The 17,644-nt window shown below is 38.2% G+C and overlaps 4 protein-coding genes across 7 annotated transcripts; 3 read left to right on the forward strand and 1 right to left on the reverse strand.

The window, feature by feature from the left end:
* Nucleotides 1–339: 339 nt before the first annotated feature.
* On the forward strand, nt 340–1,435 carry LOC147287855 (uncharacterized). Its single transcript, XM_086242160.1, has 2 exons — nt 340–843; nt 1,270–1,435. Exons 1-2 carry the CDS (start codon nt 340–342, stop codon nt 1,375–1,377), a joined length of 612 nt encoding a protein of 203 aa, XP_086098286.1. The 3' UTR covers nt 1,378–1,435.
* A 122-nt stretch (nt 1,436–1,557) lies between these two features.
* On the reverse strand, nt 1,558–3,206 carry LOC147287856 (anthocyanidin 3-O-glucosyltransferase 2-like). The gene has a single exon (XM_086242159.1). The coding sequence runs from the start codon at nt 3,147–3,149 to the stop codon at nt 1,701–1,703; it is 1,449 nt and encodes a 482-aa protein (XP_086098285.1). The 5' UTR covers nt 3,150–3,206; the 3' UTR covers nt 1,558–1,700.
* A 700-nt stretch (nt 3,207–3,906) lies between these two features.
* Nucleotides 3,907–8,138, forward strand: LOC147287857 (Tetratricopeptide repeat (TPR)-like superfamily protein). Of its 4 annotated transcripts, none has more exons than XM_086239121.1 (2): nt 3,907–6,827; nt 7,917–8,138. In XM_086239121.1, the coding sequence occupies exon 1, from the start codon at nt 3,970–3,972 to the stop codon at nt 6,442–6,444; it is 2,475 nt and encodes an 824-aa protein (XP_086095247.1). In that variant the 5' UTR covers nt 3,907–3,969; the 3' UTR covers nt 6,445–6,827; nt 7,917–8,138. The 4 variants fall into 4 exon arrangements, with proteins under 4 accessions (XP_086095247.1, XP_086095248.1, XP_086095246.1 ...); XM_086239122.1 differs by having other exon boundaries at nt 7,999–8,138; XM_086239120.1 differs by lacking the exon at nt 7,917–8,138 and having other exon boundaries at nt 3,907–6,564; nt 6,691–6,821.
* Nucleotides 8,139–8,857: 719 nt separating this feature from the next.
* LOC147287858 (UDP-glucose flavonoid 3-O-glucosyltransferase 6-like) lies at nt 8,858–10,552 on the forward strand. Its single transcript, XM_086239123.1, has one exon. The coding sequence runs from the start codon at nt 8,858–8,860 to the stop codon at nt 10,310–10,312; it is 1,455 nt and encodes a 484-aa protein (XP_086095249.1). The 3' UTR covers nt 10,313–10,552.
* Nucleotides 10,553–17,644: the final 7,092 nt, after the last annotated feature.

A 17,644-nucleotide genomic window follows, 5' to 3' on the forward strand; every position in this document is an offset into this window, starting at 1 on the left:
GTTGGATTAGTTATACCAAGTGACGGTGCATCGGATACACCCAATAATTTTTCCACGCTACTAGGGGTTTTTTTTTTTATCATGTATTTTGATTTTTAAAGAGTAAAAATAGGAATTAAGAATTTACCAAAAAAATGAAGGGGTTGGTTGAGAAATTTTTTGGGTATATATAGAAGAAACAAACTGGGCCAAATCCGACATCAGTTTCAAGAGACTTTAAGAAAACACTAAAAACCCAAGGCAACGGTAACTTTCTGTGTCTTGTCTTCCCCTTTGCTGCTTAAATAAAAGACCAAAACCAAACTTCACCAACACAAAAGTTCTTAGCTTTATTCCACAATGGTAGTTGAAGAAACAGGTTCACTCACTTCACTGAAACAACAACATCAACAAGAACAAGAAGAAGAAAGAGAGTGGCTTATCCCGTTGAGTAGTACTACTTGTAAAGTGATTGAGTATTTGCAGCCACTCATGTCAAAAGAGCTTCTCTGCAAGTTTCCAGACAACTCTGCATTCGATTTCGACTACACTCAGAGCTCAATATGGTCCCCATTGGTCCCTCGCGCTTACACTCCCATGGATTTGGACTTCGATTTGGATTTCATGACACCCAGAAAGCTCAACTTTGAGATGGGGTTGGAGCTAAACAATCAAGACAGCAGCCTCAAGAAAGTCACTTCTAGTATTAAGAAGAAGATGTCCACCACTGCTTTTAATCTTAATCGGAGTGCTTTAAAGAACAAGGTGAAGAAGAAGAAGAAGAGCAAGAAAAACAAGATGGGATTGGCCTCTGATTTCTCTCCAACTCCTGTTAAGGTTAACTGTAACCCCATAACCTCAAAGGTACATTTTTTATCTGGGTTCTTAGATCTTTCTTTTGTCTTTCTTTATATATATGTATGATTGAAAATTGAAAATTTCTTGCCTCTTATAAGCTGAAAGGCTCTAGATCACTGAATCTGAGATGTACCCATTTGAACTTTTCTCTGGAAAACTTAGGATTCAGGGAGTTTCACAAAGAGTGATGACATTGTACAAGCACTTTCAAGTAAAATTTTGAAATTTTTCTGGGAAACAGAACATTTCAACACTGTTCTACTAAGCAGTGTTATTATCAGATTTTCATTTAATAGGGGAAAAATTAGAATTTTAATCAATCCGGTAACTGAAATTTCTCTCTGTTTGATCTGTTAATTAGTTGATTTTTAAATACAAAGTTTTCGTTACTGATTTTGAATTGTTTTCTCTTAAATGTCACTTTGTGTTCAGGTATGGAATAAGGTGCTGAAAGCTGCCTCTAAACATTTCAAGAAAAAGAAGAGAGATCCCATCGACCACGTGAGGCTCTCCAATTACTTGAGAGATGGAAATATTTGAAGGCTTCCTCATTTGTAATTCTTTATTTTTTCATTTGTTTTTTAATTTGGCCATTTTATTGTTTCATTTGTTAATTTATTTAATTCTCTGTAATCTCCATTTTCATAACTTAACATGACTTCGTGGCTGTACCAAATAATGAAATATGTTCTCTTTATTACATTTTACTAGATTATAAGCTTCAAACATGAATGCAAATCATGTGTTATGTGTATCTATGTGTTGTGAGAGTGTGAGACACAGCAAATTATAAGCTCTTGCAAACCATGCACTAATAAAATTTTACACTAGAATTGTGACCCATCACAGAAACTCAATTGCTTTTACTTAAGGCTTGCCAACATAACCTCAATCAAGCTTCCAAATGAAGTAGATGAAGACCCACCAACACTAACAGCCCTCCTAGACATTTCACTCATCTCCTGGACCCTCGTCCTCAGCTCAGCATCACCATCCATCACACATCTCACAGCCCTCTCTATCTCATCTGCCATCACAGAATCACCACCGCCCTTTCTGTGGTCCAATCTCATCTCCACAGCCAACCCCAAATCCCTCACCATCTGAAAAGCATTGATCTGTTGCTCTGCATACAATGGCCATGTCGCAATAGGCACACCATACCACAAGCTCTCCAATATAGAGTTCCACCCACAGTGTGATACAAAGCCACCAATTGCTCTGTGAGCCAGGACCTCCATTTGAGGAGCCCAACCACATAGAATTCCTAACCCTCTGGTCCTCTCCAAGAACCCTTGAGGCAAAAACTCCTCATGGTTTTTAAGATCACTTGGCATTACAAACTTTTCCTTATCTGGGTTTTGGCGTACGGACCACAAGAACCTTTGGCCACTCTGCTCAAGCCCAAGTGCAATCTCTCTTAACTGGGGTTCATCAAGGCTTCCAAAGCTTCCAAAGCAGAGGAACACCACCGATTTTGGAGGCTGGTCATCAAGCCACTTCATGATCATGTCAACTTGGGTCCGACCAGGCTGAACATGAAGCTCACCCTTGATGTCAATCAGGGGTCCAACTGTGTAAACAGGAGGTGTTTGATCATCACCATCCAAAAGTGAGCCAACCGCATGGGATTCCAGCTCCAAAAACGTGTTGACGATTATACCCTTGGTCTCTTTGAATCTCCTAGCATGGTCAGAAAAGGAAACGTACCCACCCTCCTTGTTCAATGCAAACGCAGGCAAAGAACTGGCGGGAATTGGGTTGGCATAACTCGGTATGATCGACTCAGGGTCCGATTCTTGAAACACCTTGCCAACTCGGTCGTACCGTGTAGGAAGGTGGAGCAAGAACCCCAGAAAGCCTGCACCAGAAGTGAAAAACAGATAAGATGGAACCTTGAGCTCGTTGGCTATATCAATCATGGTGGTGCAGAACATGTCGACCACCAAGCCAGCGAGTTGAGCCGAGTTGGCTATTAAACTGGTAGCAATGACGTCTCTGACATGGTGCTTGTGGCTATCTATGTAAAGGGTGATGTATTTTTCTACAGACTGATGAAGAAGCTCTAGTGGGGGGGTGTTCACAGAGGGAAGGTGGATGAGTGTTATGTGGGTGTGGGAGGCTGCACCAAGTGATTGAGTATTAATAGTACTACCACTGATTGAGTCTTCAAATGCTGATTTCATGACCAGGATTGTAACTGAGAATCGGTCAGAACGATTCAATAGGCGTTTGGAAAACTCTATGGTGGATACCATGTGGCCGATCGCCGCTGTGGTAATGAACACCAGCTCTGCTCTCTGCTTCTTCATTGCAGTTGGTCAGTGGTCACTGTGTTTCGTCCACATTGTGCTTATTTGTGTTCGATATGTATATATTTGCACTACTTTTTGTGGATGAGGTACCTATGTCTTTCCCTTTTTATGTGGCACAAATTCAATGAAAAAAACACAAACTTTATCCAAATAAGACAAAAAAAATATCCAATATTAATGGAACATATAATGAATAAAATAATTGGGTTTCACCTCTAAAAAAATGTGATACACATGTAATAATGTCAATTCCCATTTTTGCACCCCTAAAATGCCCATTCTCCAGGAGTGCTCATCCTCCGGGAGAGCTCATACTTCGTAGTGCTCATCCTTCTAGGTATTGTGAGAAATGGTTTGAGGAAAATTCAAGAATTAGGACGGTAAAATGGTCTTGTTAGTAATTTCATTTCAGTTAGCAAAAAATATAATTTTGCCATCCAAATTTTTTAAAATATATTTCTTATGAAGATGAAAGTTATGAAACTCTTATCTATAAAGATTTTATTTCAAAGAAAAATTTTAAGGGTAGGAATTAAAAATAATTAAGCCTTTAGAATTAACTCAAGTAGTGAGGGTGAATGAAATAAAAGTTAGAATTAAACTAGATCTAGGATTCGATTCTCTCCAATTTAACAAAAAAAAAAAATAATAATTATACAATTCTTTGCCTATTAAAATAATTATTAAATTGTGAAGGAGTTCTATAAAAATGAGCAGGCAGCAGCCTAACTAAACTACCAACCAACCAAACAATATCACAATCCACGAAAACAAAACAGGAGGGAAAGGACCAGCAGAGTAATTCACCCACACCACCATGACCATGGCTTCCTCTTCTCTTCCTCTACCTCTCTCCACACCCTCTCCCGCTACTCAAACCGCCATAACCAACCCTCCTGACAACCTCTCATCCCCAATCCTCCCACTTCCAAAACTCAAAACCCCCAGCATTCGCTCTCGCCTAAGCAAGCTCTGCCAAGAAGGCCAACCCCACCTTGCCCGCCAACTGTTTGATACTCTGCCTCGCCCAACAACTGTTCTTTGGAACACCATCATCATTGGGTTCATTTGCAACAACATGCCTAATGAAGCCCTGTTGTTCTATACCCAGATGAAAAAGCTCTCTCCCCACACCAAATGTGACCCTTACACTTACTCTTCCACCCTCAAAGCCTGCGCTGATACGCGCAATTTCAAGATAGGTAGAGCGGTGCATTGCCACATTCTTCGGTCCCTGCCAAACCCCAGTAGGATTGTGCATAATTCTCTTATGAATATGTACTCTGCTTGTTTCAATGAATTTGATTATTCCAAGTATGATTTAGTACGTAGAGTTTTCGATACAATGCGTAAGAGAAATGTGGTTGCGTGGAATACGTTGGTTTCGTGGTATGTTAAGACGGAGAGATATGCAGAAGCAGTTAAGCAATTTAGGATGATGATGCGAATGAGAATAACACCGAGTGCTGTCAGTTTTGTCAATGTTTTCCCAGCTTTCTCTGCTATGGGAGATTATAAAAATGCCAATGTTTTATATGGTTTGCTTCTTAGGTTGGGTGGTGAATATGTGAGTGACTTGTTTGTTGTGAGCTCGGCGATATTTATGTATGCTGAGCTTGGTTGCCCTGATTATGCTAGGAAGATTTTTGACCATTGTTTGGAGAGAAACACAGAGGTTTGGAACACCATGATTAGTGGGTATGTTCAAAATAGCCTTCCTAATGAAGCAATCAACCTTTTCTTTCAAGCCCTACAGTCAGAACAGGCTGTTCTTGATGAGGTTACTTTTCTATCCGCTTTAACTGCATGTTCACAATTGCAACAGTTGGAATTAGCTGGACAACTACATGCTTTCATTATTAAGCGTTTGGCAGTGATGTCTGTTATTTTACTAAATGCAACTATCGTGATGTATTCAAGGTGCAATTCTATTGAGATGTCGTTCGAAATTTTTCATAAGATGCCCGAAAGAGATGTTGTTTCATGGAATACTATGGTCTCTGCACTTGTGCAGAATGGGTTGGATGATGAAGCTTTAATGCTTGTTTATGAGATGCAAAAGCAAAAGTTTATGATTGATTCTGTAACTGTAACTGCTCTCCTTTCAGCTTCATCGAATCTTAGAAACTCAGATATTGGAAAGCAGACCCATGCTTATCTTATTAGGCATGGAATACAATTCGAGGGGATGGACAGTTATCTCATAGACATGTATGCTAAATCTGGTTCAGTAAGGATTGCGGAACGAATTTTCAAAAAAGATTATACCAATGACAGAGATCAAGCCACTTGGAATTCGATGATTGCTGGGTACACACAGAATGGGCTAATTGAAGAAGCCTTTGTTGTCTTTAGGCAGATGCTTGAGCAAAATCTAATACCAAATGCTGTGACCTTAGCATCAATTCTCCCAGCTTGTAATCCAGTGGGGAACATAAATATGGGTAAGCAACTTCATGGGTTCTCTATCCGCCGCTACCTGGACCAAAATGTCTTTGTGGGAACTGCTCTAATTGACATGTACTCCAAATCTGGTGCAATCACTTATGCTGAAAATGTATTTTCCAAAACCCATGAGAAGAATTCTGTCACATACACCACAATGATTCTGGGTTATGGTCAGCATGGAATGGGAGAGACGGCTCTTGCTTTGTTTCACTCGATGAAGGGATCTGGCATCGTGCCTGATGCCATTACTTTTGTTGCAGTCTTGTCTGCTTGCAGTTACACTGGTTTGGTTGATGAAGGTCTTTCTATATATGATTCAATGAAAAGGGAGTATAATATTAAACCTTCAACGCCACACTATTGCTGTATAGCAGACATGTTAGGGAGGGTTGGAAGGGTGGTTGAAGCCTTTGAGTTTGTCAAAGGGTTGGGCGAAGAGGGTGATGTGATGGAAATCTGGGGATCACTTCTCGGGGCGTGCAGAATTCATAAACAATTTGAATTAGGAAAGATTGTTGCTGAGAAATTGCTTGAAATAGAGACAGGAAATGGAAAGACAGGCTACCATGTTTTGCTCTCAAATATGCATGCCGAGGAAGGAAAGTGGGAAAATGTTGATAATGTGAGAAAACAAATGAGGGAAAAAGGTTTGAGGAAGGAGACTGGATGTAGTTGGATTGAGATCACTGGTTTTTTGAATTGTTTCATATCTAGGGACCAAAAGCACCCTCAGTGTGATGAGATATATGATATGTTGAAGGAATTGACCATGACGATTAAAGATGCCGGTTGTAGGCCTTCTCTCAGTTCCCATCTAGATGCAGTCTTGGAGCCTAATGAGTGATAAAGAATACCTGTTAAAGATTTTTTGCCATCCTGTGTTTTCAAATGGGAGGCCACTTATTCCCAGTTTTGGGAACATGGAGAGAGCTAATTATGGACCAACTAGATTGGCTGATTTCTGGCAAGTCAATTAGCATGTCTTGATAATTGATTTTAACTTCAGCTTATATTTCGGTTATCCTAAATGATGCTTTGAAAGCTGGAACTCTACTCTTTTGCTAATTCAGGCTTTGGTGCAGCCCAGCAGTTGTTCAAAGCATATTTTCTCTGATGGTGCTCAAGTTTGTCTTTATGGCCTTTGGTTGTGAACTTGGGCAATGGGGACAGAGCCAGAGTAGGTTAATAAGCTGTCATTTCCATGAGGTCTTACTACCCCTAATTCAGGTCAGTTTGAAAGCATGATTTCTATTTATAAATAGTGTTGCATGCAGGTTATATATCTTCACTTAAATGATACTTTGATCTTGATGGAATACCCTGCATGAGTAGTGGTTCTTTCTTTCATTTGGCTTACCAGTATGTGTGCATCTTATTATATCGGTTGCTCTTCTTCCATGAACTCTTGAATGTGTTTATGTTTTCTGCTCTAGCGATTTCCACTGGAAAGACTTATAAACTTACGATTGCTGAAATTATGATATACCCAAGTTATAGAACATGCCACCTGAGTTTTATATGGAAGCTGTGAAGCAGGGTGACAGTTCTAATATTCCCTTAAGTCAGACCAATTTGGAATCGGTTTGCATATGAACTGTAAGATAAATTGGTCAAGCAAGCTATGTTTCCCTAAATTTGGACCTTTTACATTCAACTTTTTTTTTTTGTATGAAACACAAAAAGGTCTTGGTAGTTTCATATTTTCTGAGAATAGTTTGGCAATAATAATTCAGAGAGGGTGCTTGCTAAATCTCTATTTGAGACATATGCATAAAAGTGCATAAACACGAATTTGTAATTATAGGAAATTTTTGCGCATGAATGCCACCGGAAATGTTTGTTAATGAATTCAGTAATGTATTATCCCCAATTCATGAGATGAGACTACCGTATGTGCAATAAGTTAATAACCCACCGGGATGCGTTATGGTTTTTTGGGTTTTATTTTTAGTTTTTTAATTTTAAGTGAGTATAAGTTATTTAGAAACATCTAAAAAAAAAATGATTTTTAAGGGTAAATTGGGAAATTTTTGAAAATTTTTTTTTTCTGATTTGACAAAAAAATAGGTGGAGGTGGTAGATTGGCACTTGAGAGAAAGTCTGGGTGGTAAATCCACAAAATCTTTTTTCTAGGTGGTGATTGCACACAAACCCCAAAGTATAGGTGGTATTTGTGCAAATTTCTCATAATATAATTACCTTGTGTTCTTTATACATTCCTGCTGCATGTATAGTTAAAATCAAATGCTAGATACGATCATGTTCTTGGGATCCTAGAAAATATGAAAATGCCAACATGGTTATGGTCATATGCAGCCACAATGAGGAACTGGTCAGTCTTTTGAAGGTGAAAGTTGGTCATAATCCTGACAAAGAATAACTGTAATTTGGATCACAGGGCACATGAAGGAAGTCCGTTGTCCTCTGATCATCAAGGGAGGTTCTAGTGCTACAGCTGGGCATTTTTCTATTGTACAGTAATAAAAGGAAGCTGTATTACTCGGTATTCTTATTATTTATCTTATCTTTTGTGTAATATGTTTTCTTTGTCGCCAAGTTTTGACGAATTCTTTTGCTAATTTAAAATTTATAGTAGTTAAAGGCGTGAACTAAGGATCAAAACTTCTTAATTGTCTTTTCTTTATTAGTGAGAACTGACAAATGTGCATCATGGAGATAGTTCTTCTTCAACTTTTACTTAAAAGACAATATAATTATTATTGAACTCTATGGTGGTGGACCTTAGCGCTTTTTTCTTTGATTTTTACAGGAAATCGAATTAACATAAAGATGGTTCTACATTACTACGCAAGCCAACTCATATCGTAGGATTTATCTGAGAAGGTTTCCTCATCTGCTCTGCCCCATAAGGTAATCCAGGACTCAAACCGAAGCACACAGGAAGTTTTCTTTTTTAACTGCCCAAGCAATGGACCGAGCTTCCCACACTCTACTACGTACGCCTAGTCAAGCCAAAATCAATTTGTTGTTTTGCTTGGTTTCCTAGTCTTCTCCCCTAGACTTTGTCCAATGCCAGCAAAGCCATGACATCACTTGCATACTTGGGGCCACTGGGCATGCACATGATACCTTGGGCATCACGTGAGGGATGAGCTTTGCTATATTCCTCATAGATTTAAATATGTGTATATATATATATATATATATAGTATCATTCTTATCCACATATCCTCACAAGTGTCAAGTGATATCACCATATATCTCTAAGACAGTAAGACTCCATCTCCATCCCCCAAATGAAGAAGGCTACAGAGCTAGTATTCATCCCATTCCCAGGTGTTGGCCACCTTGTATCAACGGTTGAGATTGCAAAGCTCCTAGTAGCTCGAGATGACCAACTTTTCATCACAGTGCTCATCATGAAGCTACCCTTTGACTCCAACGGCAGTGATGCCTACACAGAGTTCCTTGCCACCTCTTCCATGTCAAAACGTATCAGCTTCATCAACCTTCCAGGAGTCAACGAAGAGACGCAAGGCATTAGCCCCAACAACTTCCTCAAGTTATTCATTGAAAATCACAAACCCCAAGTTAAAGATGCTGTCACCAAGCTCACCGAGTCCGTGTCCGAGTCCGAGTCCAAGCCGAGGCTTGCTGGGTTTGTCATCGACATGTTCTGCGTGAGCATGATAGATGTTGCCAATGAATTTGGGGTTCCTACCTACATCTTCTTCACGTCCAACGCAGGGTTTCTTGGACTCATGCTCCACCTCCAAACCCTTCACGATGAGCAGAACAAGGACTGCACTGAGTACAGGGACTCGGATGCTGAGTTGGTCCTGCCGAGTTTTGTCAACCCCTTGCCTGCTAAAGTCTTGCCTATGGTGTTTCTGGAGGAGGGCGCCACTGAATTCCTCAACCATGCCAGAAGGTTTAGAGAGACCAAGGGTATTTTGGTAAACACGTTCATGGAGCTGGAATCGCATGCCCTTCGTTCTCTTTCCGATGGTAAAACCCCACCGGTGTACCCGGTGGGACCCATATTGAACAAGAGTGATGATAGTAACCAAGTGGGTTCAGACAAGGCCACACACAAGTCTGATATCTTGGAGTGGCTTGATCATCAGCCTCCATTGTCGGTGGTGTTCCTGTGCTTTGGGAGCATGGGAAGCTTTGGTGGGGCCCAGGCTAAAGAGATAGCGTCCGCGCTGGAGCACAGTGGCCTCCGGTTCCTGTGGTCCCTACGCCAGCCCCCACCAAAGGGTAAGATTGCTTTTGCAAGCGATTATGCTGATCACAAGAGTGTCTTGCCAGAAGGCTTCCTCGATCGAACGGTGGGGATTGGAAAGGTCATAGGATGGGCCCCACAAGTGGACATCTTGGCCCACCCAGCAATCGGAGGGTTCGTATCCCATTGTGGGTGGAATTCTACGCTTGAGAGTATATGGTACGGTGTTCCGGTTGCCACGTGGCCATTGTACGCAGAGCAGCAATTAAATGCGTTTCTGATGGTAAAAGAATTGGGATTGGCTGTGGAGGTTGATATGAGATATAGGAGGGACTTTTATGGTGAGAGTCAAACGGTTGTGGGTGCAGAGGAGATAGAGAGAGGGATCAGGGAGGTGATGGAGCAGGATAGTGATGTGAGGAAGAGGGTGAAAGAGATGAGTGAAAAAAGCAAGAAGGCCTTCATGGACGGTGGGTCTTCATATTCTTCATTGGGGCGTTTTATTGATCAGATTCACATTTGATTTGTGACTCTTTAAAGCTCAACATCTATTTGTGGCTGGCTGTGAACAAGTTTCATATTCTTAGTATAATAACAAAGTTTCATATTCATATTCTTTCTTCTTGACAGATCATAAATATGACATCGACCTTCAGATATGATTTTATTTTTATCCTCACAATTTTTGTGAAGTTGAGGTACCCTTGTTGAAGCTTGTAATACCAAGTTTGAAAAGGTGAAGTCACGAACAGAAATTTTGATTTCCTCATCTAGCCCATGAATATATGCATCATGGGTGAAGAGTCAGGCTAGCTCTTGTAAGAGTCTCCACATGCAGATCAAATGTATGAAAGCAAGTTTAAGCAACATCGGCTGACAGTAATTTCATCGGTATTGCAAGTTTATAGTACTTAAAGCCACAAACTAAGTATCAAAATTTCTTAATTGACTTTTCTTTATTAGTGAGAACCGACAAATGTGCATCATGGAGATGTTCATGTTCTTCCTCTTTTACTTGAAGACATGAAATATAATTACTTATCTTAAATCTGCACATGGGTCTACACTACTACACAAAGCCAACTCATATCATATCATGAGTTGTATACTTGTATGACTAGTCGAGCAAAAATCAATGGTCAGAGGATCCCACACACAACTACAACTAATCCAGCAAAAATCAATAGATTTGTCCTCTCTCACTGGTTGTCCTTGTCTTTTTTGGGAGACTTTATAACCGATAATATATATATAATTAATTATAGTAATCCTCCATAAATTATTACTTGAGGCTCATTTCGATTTAAGAAATTTATTTTGGAATTCTAAAAATCTTTACACTTTTTTCTCTTTGGTCATTTCGGTTATATCTGTTAATTTTTCGTTCAAAATGCTTAATTGGCAATTATAAGTCCCACTTTTTTATGCTTACATAGACAAAACAAAATAAAAATTCTGAAACAAAATTTAAAACAATGAAAATTATTAATAGAGTTAATTACAGATTTGGTCCACTTATTTTATAGTCAGTTCAATTTTGGTCCACGATTTTTTTTAAGTTCAGTTTTAGTCTACTAATTGTTCCAGTTGTTCAATAAATATCCAGATTTATTATCTCAAATTTATTCTGTCTTTTATCCTATCAAATCTCAGCCAAATTCAACAAACATATACTTATTTTAAAGTTTTGTGTTTCATCTTTACAACTATATATAAATCATTCAAATTGGAGTTCTAAAACTCAAGATAATTGGCCCCAAAGTATAGTATCCGAAACTACTAATTTTTCTTAAAATTTTTTTAGATTTTTTAAACTTCACCAAAATTCAATTATCTTTTATTCTAATACTCCAAATTGGTTCATATGACTAAAAAATGATAAAATATAACTTATATTTCAATTATAATTGAAGAAAACATAAAAAAAAAAAAAATGAAGAAAACATAACAAAAATAATTTAAAATCATAATTTTAAAAAAATCGTTGACCAAAATTAAACTAAATATAAAATAAGTAAACCAAATTTATAATTTCCTCTTATTTATAAATAAATAAAAATAACCCAGTCGGCAGCCACTTACCCCCCCTTCACCATCACCCAACCCACACCCTGCGCAGCCCGTCGCCGCCCACATGACTGGCATCCCACTGCACGCCGCCGGCTATCTCCTCCCCCCTCTGTCGCTCTCTCTCTTTCCCTCTTTTTGGTTCACGGATACAAAATGTCGAGAGCAGAAATGGGTCAGTGAGTTACTAAAATCCCCATATGGGACTCGGAGATTTTGAGCAATAACTGGAGATTTTTGACTGAAAGAGGTATTCGAGGGCTGAGATCAATCTTACCCAACGAACCCATCTTAATTCTATTTGAAATATTTGATAATGTTCCCTGATTTCCTCATCCACAAAGCCATCTAAGAACAGAAACTGAAAATGGTGCCACTATGTATAAATTGAGAGAGAAGAGAGTGGTGCTTTTTTACTCCATATATATATATATATATAATCTTTAATCATTAAATATAAAGAGTGCCAAATCAGAACAACCGTTTTTTGAACCACGTTGTGTACTTGCTCCTACTGCAAGAGCCATTTTGGATAGAAAAATTAAGAGATGTAGTGGAAATAAACAAAGTAAGAAAATGGTGCCACTATGTATTAATTGAGGTATAGTTTGCGAATCATCATTGTTATAATAAGATAGTCTTTGCCCAGTAAAGCCATGACATCATCACTTGCATACATGGGCCGAGTACTTAATTAGCAAAATTCCAAAAGCCATAGACGTGCACATGATAATATCATATATGCATGGATATGTTGGTGTAAAACCTTTACATCTATTGTATATACAAAACACAAGTAATATAGATAATCATTGAGGACCGGAACATAACCAAATACACAAATACAATATGCATATCTCTTACTAGGTGAAGTCGTGATCTTTTGTGGAATTTTAAGAGCAGCAGCCTTTCAGTCACAGCAGTAAAACAACCTCTCTCTCTCAATGGGGCAGAAGTAATAGGTATCGATGCTCTATGTGACCAGTGACCAGGGACCATTGCTTTTATAGAGTCAAATAGAATCCTAGCCCCCCCCCCCCCAATCAAGGTGTGCCCAATTCATATCCTTATTGGACTCTACATCTGATTTTTCTGTAAACTTAACTTGCATATTGTGTTATTACTTAAGATATCTAAGTCTCCTAATTTCACCCACATTAGTAAACCAAATAAATGAATGAGTAGTTGAGTTTTCCTAATTGTCCAATTGCTTATAGACTCAGCAGCATTGATCACATACTGATTCCTACAAGGACAAGGAATGTCCACTGAAGTCTTACATTCTCCCACTTGGACAATCATTGTTCCTTATCAGTAACATTACTCAACACTACAAGCAATCTGCAGGTGCGCTGGACTTTGATTAGTCAAACTAGACTTAGGCCAACGTTTGTCAAAATGCATCATTATACATCAGACTATAAGCAGTAACAAAGCTATTAAATGCTAAAACCACTTACATTCATTGATGTTTAAAAAATACATCTTACAATAGTCATCAAGACACTAAGTGAAAATATAGTTTACAAAACTTCGATCATCATAGTACACATAACCTCTGCATTTGTAAACCTGGTCCTTCTGAAAATTTTGCTTTCCTATATACAAAATATCTGTAAACTTAATAGCAAGATATCTTTATGCATGATTAATCAGTGTACAGATGCCACTGTCTATATTGATCTGTAAGACATTGTCAAAATAAATAAATAGGCATTCATGCAAATACCTTTAATGCATGTATACATATAAAACTGAAAACTGAAGTCTAAAACGAAAATTGTTATAATTGAATGAACAAATTAAAATCATGATAGGTCTCATCCAATTTAACATATCTGAAAATGAAATTCAATTACGGAAAAAATAAAACAATTAAAAGGAATTGTGAATAGCTCTCACTATTCCTAAAACTCCCACTAAATTGCTGCATCTAAACTCTCAAGAACTCCCAAATGAGCCACATGTTGTTTGAAAACATTAACTGCTAAAGGCTTAGTAAAAGAATCTGCCAGCTGATCTTGTGTGTTAACATGCTCAATTTGCAATTCACCAGCTTTGACATTTTCTCTAACCATCAAGTATTTGGTTCCAATGTGTTTTGACTTGGAAGTCCTCTTGTAATTCTTTGAGAAACTGACAGTCCCACTGTTGTCACAGTATATCTTGATGGGGTTTGACACTGATTTAATCATCCTTACATCTAACATGAAATTTTTCAACCATATAGCATGAATAACTGCTTCATATAATGCAACATATTCTGCCTGCATGGTCGAAGTAGTGGTTAAGGTTTGCTTTACACTTTTCCATGAAATGGCAGCCCCTCCAAACATAAAAACATACCATGTAGTTGATCTCAAACTGTCCACACATCCTGCAAAATCAGAATCAGAATATTCAACCAAATCTAAATCTTGTACTCTGAAAAACCAATATGTAATCCTTTGTTCTTTGCAAATACCTTAGAACCTTCTTACCTGCAATCCAATGGGCTTGGCCTGGATCAATTTGATACCTACCTAACATACCTACAACAAAAGCCAAATCTGGTCTAGTGCACATTTGTGCATACATAACAGATCCAACAACTGAAGCATATGGCTTATCTTTCATAAATATTCTTTCTTGCTCATTTGTAGGACATTGTTCCTTGCTGAATTTATCTCTCTTTGACATTGGTGAGTCACCAGGCTTGCAGCTCAACATATCAAATCTTTTAAGTATCCGCAAAAGGTATGCTTGTTGTGAGAGTCCTAGAAGAAAATTCTTCCTGTCTCTTTTTATTTCTATCCCTAGGACATAAGAAGCTTCTCCAAGGTCCTTCATTTCGAATGTTTCTGACAGAAAATCCTTGGTTTCTTGCAGCAGTACCTTGTTGCTACTTGCCAGCAGGATATCATCCATATAGAGCACCAGAAAAAAGAAATCATTGCCACTCACTTTGAGATATATGCATTCATCAGATGGATTTTCTAGAAATCCATATGATGTGATATCAGAATCAAACTTAACATACCACTGTCTAGAGGCTTGTTTGAGTCCATAAATAGATTTCCTTAATCTGCAGGCTAAATGCTCTTGTCCTTCCTTTATGAAACCTTTAGGCTGAGACATATAAATCTCCTCCTCTAATTCTCCATTCAGAAATGCAATCTTGACATCCATTTGATGAAGCTCCATGTCGAAATGTGCCACTAAAGCCATGATTGTCCTGAAAGCATCCTTGCTCGAAATAGGTGAAAAAGTCTCTGTGTAGTAAATTCCCTCCTTTTGATTGAAACCTTTGCTACTAGCCTTGCTTTGTATCTTTCTATGCAACCATCATGATTTTTCTTGGTTTTAAAAATCCATTTACATCCAATTGTTTTGAAACCTTGTGGAATAGCTGTTAACTCCCATACTTCATTGCCAAGCATTGAGTCAATCTCTGCTTCCATCGCTTCTTTCCAATTTTGTGAGTTTACATTGTTTATTGCCTGAGTGAAATTGCTTGGGTCAGATTCTGCTCCTATGTCAAATTCAACTTCCTGCAGTTATAAAACATAGTCATCCGAGATAGATGGTTTCTTTTGTCTAGTAGAATGTCTCCTTGGTGCTTCTTGAATGGTCTGTTGAATCTGAATGTTGTTTTGTTGTGGAATGACATTGTTTGCTTCTTCTTGTGGTTGCAAGATAACTGCATGTTCTGGTATAGGAACAATTTATTCAGATATAAGGAAATTTAATTCCAATATCTTGGTCTGCATTTGTGTTCTATCCAAAACTTCTCCCATCTAGAAATCACTCTATGCTTTATTTTGTGAAACTGCTTCATCTATAAATTTAGCTATGATGGTCTCCAGAATTCTGTTAGTGTGAGATGGACAGTAAAACCGTAAGCCTTTTGATTTATCAGGATAACCAATGAAAAATGCACTTGTGGCTCTTGCATCAAGCTTTCTTTGGTCTGGATTGTAAAGCTTAGCTTCTGCCTTGCAGCCCCACACATGTAAGTGCATTAAACCTGGTTTCCTGCCTGTCCATAATTCAAAAGGGGTTTTGTCCAAAACCTTGCTTGGAGCTCGATTTGTAACATAGTTGGCAGTTTTTAATGCCTCTCCCTACAGGAACTTAGGCAGTCCAGCAGTGCTCATCATACATCTCACCATTTCTATAAGAGTTCGATTTCTCCTCTCAGCAACTACATTTGCTGAGGAGTGCCAAGAGTAGTGTATTGAGCTTTTATGCCATGTTCTTGTAGGTATTGTGCAAATGGCCCCATGTTTTGACCGACTTCACTATATTTGCCATAGAACTCACCCCTCTATCAGATCTTAAAATCTTAATAGATTTTCCAAGTTGCTTTTCAGCTTCCAATCTGAATATCTTGAAAGCCTCAAGTGATTGAGACTTTTCAGATAAGAGAAACAAGTTACAATACCTTGAAAAATCATCTATAAAAAGAATGAAGTATGAGTTCTTGCAGATGGTCTTACACGAAAATGGACCACATATGTCAGTGTGAATTATCTCCAGCAAACTAGTACTTCTTTTAGCTCCCATTTTTCTGGAACTTGTAGTTTTTTCCTTTATGCATTCGATACATTCACCAAAGTTTGAAAAGTCTAGTTTAGGAATGCATTTTTCCTTAACTAGTATCTGCATTCTTTCTTTGGATATGTGAGCCAATCTTTTGTGCCACAAAACTGATGAGTGGTCATTTGTTCTCGGCCTCTTGTTTGCAGTTAACATATTGATTTCATTTATATCATTCTTCTCAGAACAAATAAGTTTCTGGTGATCATTAATCAACAAAGCATTGCAAACCATTTTTATTAATAGCAAAATCAATATCTTTCCTAACCAACTGAACAACTGAAATTAAATTCCTTCTTAATGAAGGTATAACAAAAACTTCTTCTAATTCTAAAAGGAAACCAATTCTTAATCTAATACTAACAGCTCCAATGGCCTTGACTGCTACTGGCATCCCATTTCCTACTCAAATATTGATTTCATCCTTCCTTGGTGTCCTCCTTCTTGTGATACCCTGCAAGGAATTTGCAATATGAATGGGTGAGCCTGTATCAATCCACCACGAATTAATAGGAGAATCAACTAAATCAATTTCTAAGTAGAAACAGTAAGGATTACCTTTCTTAATCATCCAAGCTTTCCATTTTTCACAATCTTTCTTAAAATGGCCAGGCTTATGACAATGAAAACACTTTGACTTGCTTGTTTTCACAGCCTTAAGGCCATTTGTCCCTGATTTGGAGCTGCTGGATTGGTCTGATGTTCCTTTCGAGAAGTGCTTATTGTTTTTGAAAACTTTCTTACCAGAATGATTGCTTCCTTTTTGCACAAAGTTGACCTCTGTCAGTGCTTTCCCCTTCTTGTTCCTTTCCTCTTCTTGGACACACATGCCAATCAATTCATTGAGTGTCCATTTTTCTTGAAGTACACTATAAATGGTGATGAGATGTTCATACTGATTTGGTAGTGACATCAGTACTTGATGAACAATGAATTCATCAGCTATTGGTATCTTCAAGGCTTTCAACTTAGCTGCAATGTCAATCAGTGACATGATAAACTCTCTTACACTTCCTGCTCCATCGAATTTCTTACCAGTCAGTGCAACCATTAAGTTGCTTGTTTCAGCCTTTTCAAATTTTTTATACTTCTCACTAATGGCTTCAAGATAAGCCTTTGCATTTTCATTGTTCTCAATTCCACCCTTGACAATGTCAGCCATAGCCCTCTTCATGATTTATTTGCCTTTTCCCATTTTTCAAACTTAAAC

This window comes from Dryas octopetala, chromosome 4 (assembly GCF_963921425.1).
Source record: "Dryas octopetala chromosome 4, drDryOcto1.1, whole genome shotgun sequence".
In the NCBI taxonomy this organism is placed as follows: domain Eukaryota; kingdom Viridiplantae; phylum Streptophyta; class Magnoliopsida; order Rosales; family Rosaceae; genus Dryas; species Dryas octopetala.

Bases quoted from the DNA above. Each gene is read 5' to 3' on its own strand.
- LOC147287858 (XM_086239123.1), top strand. From the start codon at position 8,858: ATGAAGAAGGCTACAGAGCTAGTATTCATCCCATTCCCAGGTGTTGGC.
- LOC147287857 (XM_086239121.1), top strand. From the start codon at position 3,970: ATGACCATGGCTTCCTCTTCTCTTCCTCTACCTCTCTCCACACCCTCT.
- LOC147287855 (XM_086242160.1), top strand. From the start codon at position 340: ATGGTAGTTGAAGAAACAGGTTCACTCACTTCACTGAAACAACAACAT. The intron at 844-1,269 runs GTACATTTTTTA...CTTTGTGTTCAG, and splicing joins GTAACCCCATAACCTCAAAG to GTATGGAATAAGGTGCTGAA.
- LOC147287856 (XM_086242159.1), bottom strand. From the start codon at position 3,149: ATGAAGAAGCAGAGAGCAGAGCTGGTGTTCATTACCACAGCGGCGATC.